Raw genomic sequence first — 7,439 nt, 5'->3', positions numbered from 1 at the left:
GAAATGTGTACGTATACTTTTTTGACTTGTTTTTCAAGAGCTTATATCTTTAAAGGTGATTACAACGCCTTTAGTTGTGAAATTTGGAACTATATTACATATTTGACTAGATCAATGTTAGTTTTAGTAAAGTAGTGAATAAAATATACCAGAAATATTAACCGTATTGGTTTTAGAAGATTAGAATTTGTAGAAGTAGTGTACGTAAATTTAATTAATTCACTGTATTATAACATTCGTAAAATATATTTTTCCCATGAAATTGTTAGATCAAACTATGGGAAAACAAGCTTGGTTGACAGAGAGAAATAGAGAGAGAGAGAGTAAAAGAGAGACAAAGAAAATGGAGCTTCGTGTATAATTTATTTTGGAGAAGAGAAACAAAAAACAAGTTGTTAAGGAATATGTGCCTTGCCAGACTGATTTTTGCATTTTTGTATGTACGCGTTATGTATGCATGCTCATATAAATCAATACAATAAAATCAAGGTAGAGTAGTGTGTTGTTGTGTTAGTATGTATATTCTTTTCAATTATATTAAAATTGTTTACTAAATATACAAATTCACTTGTAAAAACATGTGTATTACAATACATGTATGAAAATAATATACCTATTTATGACAAAATATATATAGGGTGAGATGAAAAAACTGTAACCAACTTCAGATTGATGTCATTCCTTTGTCTGTGCAGGTCCACGTTTTCGTATAGCCCCCATATAACGGTACCTCCCTAAAATCGGTATTTTGATGATTTTAGCGACATTATTCACCGGAATTGCTTCAAATTTCAATAAGAATATTGCAGAAGACTCAAAACATTTCACATATTAATTTCATCAGGTTTTCCAAAAGTTCATCTATGTCGAATTCAACCGCCATACCGCGACACTATTGGAATTCTCGAGAATGTGGATACATGATTTGAAATTCATTTGCATGTGCACATACAGTAAAACTTATTGAACTTTCAAGAATTAAAAGGGAAAATCATAAAATATAATATTAATTGTTAAATTGTTGTTAAACCTTTTAATTCACTTTCGTTCCCAATTTCACAGAAAATAATTTGTTGTAGAATTCATTCTATTTCCATTTTTTTGCTGTCAATGAATTGTCAAATTTTACCACTTTTGGAAACCTTGCAGAAACATTTCAGTCCCAAAACAAAACTAATATTTGCCATAAAAACAAAAAATTGCTTTCAATCGTCCAAATTACGTACAAAAAAAAAAATATTTACGAAAACAAGTTACAAAAGAACAAAGGAGCGCATAGTCAAAATCGAACTAAGTTAACCTAAAACTCCTTGGTTCTTTTATGAAGAAGCCAGCCCATGGCTTTACATAGCCAGTCGAGAAAGCGTTTTATGTATTCTCGCCTTAAGAGGAAACACACCAGCATTGATTAATCTTATCTTTATTAATTGCTTCAGTTTGGTTTTACCACAATCAGTATGTATTGATGAGTTGTAAAAATACTTACTCTGATTAAGGCAGTAATACGACGGTAAACTAAACGTTTACTAAAATGCAACTCTGCACCGGAATTTATAGTGTCAAATAGACTTTTAAATATGCAACAATTGGTTACGTTTATTTTAAATTAAAAAAAAAAAAAACATTATATTGGCGAAAACCCCAAAACATGAGTGTAATGTTGGGGTTAATTAACAAAATTGAATCTAATGCTAAGTTCGCTTGACACGTGATTCGCTCTCTATTCCTTGTTCGACCAATAATAAAGAAATATCTACTTAATTCCCCACACAAAATTTGCTAAGCGAACAAATATTTTTTTCTTTGTTCCATTTAAATTTAGAGTTTTACCTTATTAAGGCGAAGATCATATGTTTTACGATTTATGTGTTTGATTTCTCTTTCGAGACGAGCTTAATGATCTGAAATTCGCAGTGAAAAGGAAAGCCAGATAGACACTACCACACGCTCACCACTATGCGACGCGTTTCGCCGTTGGTTAAGCGGCTCATCAGGCATATTTGGTGTGGATGATGGCTTACAAGGGCCGTTCTCTGGAAAGTAGTATATATTTCGAACTTATTGCAAATTAGCATATGCGAATTATACACTAGAAACTCTCCAGGTTCGACTCAAGTTCTATTGGCAGATCTTTTTCACAGCAAAGTTTTTTTTTGTTTTTGTAGTGATGGATTTTTTGTCCACAACAACTACATTGCTTCCAATGCATACACTTGTTTTAGTGCTACTTTAGGAAGACGGGTTAATGGCTCTGAACGTAGAGACGGCAACTTCTAGTTGGCTGCACACCGAGGTCCGCGGTTCAAATCCCACAGCCAGGCTCGGCTGAATTTTTGAGTTTTGCCTTATTAAGGCGAAGATCATATGTTTTATGATTTATGTGTTTGATTTCTCTTTCGAGACGAGCTTAATGAGCACTAAAAAAAAAATAAAAAAATTTCAAACGGCAACACTGTACTAAAGCGCGATCCGCGATCTATTTATTGTTTTCCCGGAAAACACTTTTCACGAGGGTTTTATTTTACGAATAAGGACCATTTTAAAGATTTAAAATAATTTAAAAAAATATATTTTTTTATGTTTGTTAACCTATGGTTAACAACACAACCTTTATTTATTAATTCCCAAATCTGACTGCAATGAATTTACAATTATTATTCCTAAAGACAACTATCTAAACGTATAACTGCTTATTCTGCATTTCCCACCATCAACTCACTCATGCACTTGTTGCGCGTATGGATACAGATTCATTTGGAGTTCTTGCTGCGCGTGTGGATTAGGTTTCACCTGGGAACGTAATCTTGCTAAATCGGCAGGTTCAGCATTGGCACGTTTGGTTGGTTTGACTTGTTGTTGTTTGGTTTGAACTGACTATGTTTCCGTCGTTAACTTGTATATATATTCATAATCAGCATAAAATTCTAAGACGATTTAACGATGTCCGTCTGTCTGTTGAAATCACGATACAGTCCACATTATTTAACGTAGAGCGTCAAAATTTAGCAGAATAATTTTTATTGTGATATTCGGTATTTTGATGATTTTTGCAACTCTTTTTCACGGATTTGTCTGAAAATTGTTATTTGTTGATCATAATAGGTACTAGCTTTGGTGGCGAAACTTTGCATGTATAGGTCCACGCTTTGGTATAGCTCCCATATAACGGCATTTTGGTATAGCCCCCATATAACGGTATATATTCGATATTTTGATGATTTTGACCACATTTTTATACCTACACCACAAGGTGGTCAGGGTATTATGTCTTTGTGCATTTGTAACAGGCAAAAGGAAACGAGATAGACCCATAGCTCCTTTTGATGATCTGCATAGAATCACATTCTGAGTCGATTTATGCATGTCCGTCTGTCCGCCTGTCCATGTATTTTTGTGAACAAAGTACAGTTCGCATTTATTACCCAATCAAAATGAAATTTTGTACAAATCATTTGTTTGGCCCAAGAACGAACCCTTTTGAAATTGCAGATAATCGGTAAAAATTTAGACATAGCTCCCAAATATATCGTCGTTCGAATTGCCTTTTATTGTGCACCAAACGTGTAATATCAGCCCGAATAGTATGGAATTTTGCAAATACAACCAAACTGAAAATAAGTATGCCAAATTTGATCGAAATCGGTTCAGATATAGCTATAGCTTCAATATATATTGTTCATCCGATTTGTTATTTTAGACCTCCGCAGCCGTAATATGCACTCTGTAACAACAATATTTGGGGAAATATATGAAATACAGCTCAGAAATACCTTTGCTAAATTTTATCGAGACCGGTTCGGGTTTGGATATATCTCCCATTTATAACTTCGTCCGATTTATCTTTTATTGTGCACCAAACGTCTAATATTTGTCCAAATGGGATGGAATTTGGCACATACGACCGAATTGAGTCTAGAATCTGATATGTCAAATTTGGTGAAGATAGGTTCAGATATAGCTATAGCTCCCATATATATTGTTGATCCGATTTGTTATATTTGTTACCCACAGCCTTAATATGCACTCCATAACAGGGAAATATATGAAATACAGCTCAGAAATATCTTTGCCAAATTTTATGAAGATCGGTTCAGATTTGGATATAGCTCCCATATATATCAAATAAGCAATACAAGTCCGAATTTAAAAGATACAAATGCTTCGGCATATTTAGTCTTTTGAACTTTAAAATATAATTATAATTATAGCGTGTATGATTGAATTCTCCCATAAAAAATTTTAATTGTTTTGTGGACCTCATGGTATAATTATTACAGGTAACAGCAAGTCTATAGTAATACTAGAGTCAAATTCTATATGACGTTTTGTTATTTAATTCCATTTCTGGATATACAATAGGTATACCCTTTTATACCCTATATTAACTTTGTCATTCCGTTTGTAACTCCTCGAAATAATCATGTAAAATTCTAAAGGTAAGGTCACATTGAGCAAATATTTGACGAAAAATGTCAAATATTTCTTTGCCACAATCTGACCACCAAATATTATTTGACGGTAAATACAAAAACAGCTGATTTTGGGAAAACAAAATTATTTGCCAGAAAACAAAAATTTGACCAGTGTGTCCATAATGTGAACACCTATGATCAATTATTTTTCTCTTTTTTGGTCAAACATTTATTTGACGGTGCAAATGTTTTGTAAGGTCAAACAAGGAAAAATATCAGTTTAAAACATTGGGCAGCATTTTGCTTTAAGAACAGGAGCATTTGTAACATGATGTTTAATTAATAGAAAAGCAAACGAATACAATAGGTGGTTTTGTTTATTTGATATTTTTGAATTAACTGAATTTGAATGTTTAGTAAAAATTTAATATATGGTCTGTTCCAGAACTGCAAGATGTAAAAGTTTTTACTACTATTACTGATTTTCCCTTTATTATATCGAAGAAAATTGCGAAACTAGTAGATTCTTGCAGGTTCTGGAACAGGATATGGGTAGATGCATCAACGCTTGAAACAATGATATGTCAAAAATTTTGAAATGTTTTGACAAATATAAATAGTTTTTTATGTTTTCCTATACAGCGAAAAATCAGAGTTTGCAATGATATATATTTTTCAACAATTTTTACAAACTTCAATAAAATTTCATTCATTATTTTCAATTTCAAAATTGTTTTGACAGTTCATTGTCCCAGCAGCTATGTCGATGTGACTACCTGTATTCTTCTACCATGATACAAACAAAATGCAAAAAAAATTGTTCTGGCAAGGAATTTATTCCACAACACCTGTCTCTCTTTCACTCTCTCTGTCTATTTCTCTCGACCAAATAAACTTATGTTTCCTTACAGTTTGATCAAACAATTTAATGGGAAAATATATTTTACGAATGTGAACATGTGTCAAACATGTTTTCCCATAGCACTGTTTGGTGACTGCTTGAACAAACAAAATCTGTCAAATATTTGACTGAATTGTGAACATCAAATCAACTCTGTATGAATTTCACATTTGTTCAGTCAAATATGGGAAAACAAATTTCGATCAAATATTTGCCCAGTGTGACCGTACCTTTAGGTAGATCAGCCATTCTGTTTATCTCTCCAAACTCCAGCAACATGTGTATTAGACATTTCTTTTTCCTGCTCTGTAAAATTAACATATACCTTATGCCATACCTATTTATTCCCTTTTTCCTCTCTACACCTATAAACATATAAGCACGCAAATATTAAGATATTTACTTGTAGCCTGATGGTAATGGGACATTGTGGTTTATTGAACCCCACCTCCGACGAGCAATAAGGCCGGAAGTCATGCGTGCTTTACCACAAATAGCTTTCACACATAACACTAACCATTTGTAAATCAGTTGTATGCTACAAATGTTTTTCACGAATGTGAACATATGTCAGACATGTTTTCCCATAGCACTATTTGACGCTGTTTGGTGACTGCTTGAACAAATAAAATCTGTCAAATATTTGACTGTAATGTGAACATCGAATCAACTCTGTATGAATTTCACATTTGTTCAGTCAAATATGGGAAAACAAATTTCGATTCGAAATATTTGCCCAGTGTTACCGAACCTTTAGGCAACCCTTTTTGTATAACAAGGATTATCTATAGTAACACGATAACTTCATTCAAATATACATTGGTCGATATTTATTAACAAATATTTTAAATCAACGCGGATGCGTATTCAGATGGAAATTTAAATGTGTGAGAACTGAAAGACTTGACTGTCGGTAGAAGACCAGCATTGGGTATTATATTCCAGGACAAATAAAGAGTGACATTAGGATTGTTCCTAGAAGTAAATCAAACTTAATATCAAGAAGAAACAAACTGTACAATAAACTTACTTTAAACCGTTTCCATCATCCCAGAAATAATACTTTGTATTTAGATTTTTGAAATCCAGTACCGCATTACTTCCCCGGCGAATTATTTTGTCCCACAGGACAACTTGATTTAATACATTGTCTTCTGTTTTATATTCAGCAGTAAGAAATATAAAAAGCTGCTTTACATTCCAATTGAAAAGACTTGTCAAATTTGTTTCCAGATCAAATGTTATATATCCCAAATCATGCTTTTCCCTTGAGGCACCATAATCGGGGACATTTTTCCTATATTTTATAGATTTCAGAAATGAAAAATACTGTATGTCGACACGGGAGTACTTACACTAAAACTTTCCCCGTATTTATGTTTGACGCGACTCTGTAATCCAGGAACACTGTTGACACAAAACAACAAAATGTTAAACATGCCAAAACCGAAAGAGTGTACGCTACAGTCGCATTTCCTCTTGTTAGTACAGTATGCATATTGCAATTTCTGGTGACGACTGTTTTTTAATAATTTATGTGACACGTATTAATAAATTCACTCAACGTATTGCATTCAGTATATGATGCGTACTTAGGGGATTAGTACGGAGTATCGATTAACCTGCGTGAAGTTAGCAACGTTGCTAATTATCGATAACATCGATTTTCCCAAAACTACAGGGTGTCTCAGAAAAAAAATCGAATTTTCCAATTTATACTATTGTCAACTGTGCGACAGAAAAACTACTACCGATTTGAAAAAAAAAAATAATTCACAAAAATACGAATGAAAAAGTCCATTAAATAAATAAATGTTCTTTGATAATGATTATTTATAACCCTATTATTAATTTCATGCATAATATCGCAAACGCAAATCGTCCATCAAAAGCTATATGTCAAATGAAAAAATATTAACGAGAATTTTGATATATTCCGATATTCTCCAAATCAGTTTTTTTAACTTTCTGATATCCCACAGGTGGTCAAGATGAAAATCTGGCTCTGGAAGCTCCCATATAAAAACGTCCAAAAATCTGTTGAACGTCAAAATGAAAGTGGAAGCCCTTACGAGTATTTTGGCATATAACATGCTCTCCAAAGCAGTTTTTGGTAGAACAATTTT

At 32.9% G+C, this 7,439-nt stretch overlaps 1 protein-coding gene across 1 annotated transcript; it reads right to left on the bottom strand.

Annotated features, from left to right (window-relative positions):
- Nucleotides 1-6,116: 6,116 nt before the first annotated feature.
- Nucleotides 6,117-6,931, bottom strand: LOC101901156 (signal peptidase complex subunit 3). The gene is made up of 3 exons (XM_005189718.2): nucleotides 6,669-6,931; nucleotides 6,344-6,610; nucleotides 6,117-6,288 (listed from the first exon to the last, which is right to left on the bottom strand). The coding sequence occupies exons 1-3, from the start codon at nucleotides 6,809-6,811 to the stop codon at nucleotides 6,159-6,161; spliced, it is 540 nt and encodes a 179-aa protein (XP_005189775.1). The 5' UTR covers nucleotides 6,812-6,931; the 3' UTR covers nucleotides 6,117-6,158.
- Nucleotides 6,932-7,439: the final 508 nt, after the last annotated feature.

The sequence above is a fragment of the Musca domestica genome, unplaced genomic scaffold (assembly GCF_030504385.1).
Source record: "Musca domestica strain aabys unplaced genomic scaffold, Musca_domestica.polishedcontigs.V.1.1 9, whole genome shotgun sequence".
Classification (NCBI taxonomy): Eukaryota; Metazoa; Arthropoda; class Insecta; order Diptera; family Muscidae; genus Musca; species Musca domestica.
This window is presented reverse-complemented; position numbering and strand designations above follow the sequence as displayed.

Excerpts from the sequence above, each read along its gene's own strand:
- LOC101901156 (XM_005189718.2), bottom strand. The coding sequence starts at position 6,811 with ATGCATACTGTACTAACAAGAGGAAATGCGACTGTAGCGTACACTCTT. Across the intron at positions 6,611-6,668 it reads AATACGGGGAAAGTTTTAGT|GAAAAATGTCCCCGATTATG; the intron begins GTAAGTACTCCC and ends TATAAAATATAG. Across the intron at positions 6,289-6,343 it reads GATGATGGAAACGGTTTAAA|GAACAATCCTAATGTCACTC; the intron begins GTAAGTTTATTG and ends ATTTACTTCTAG.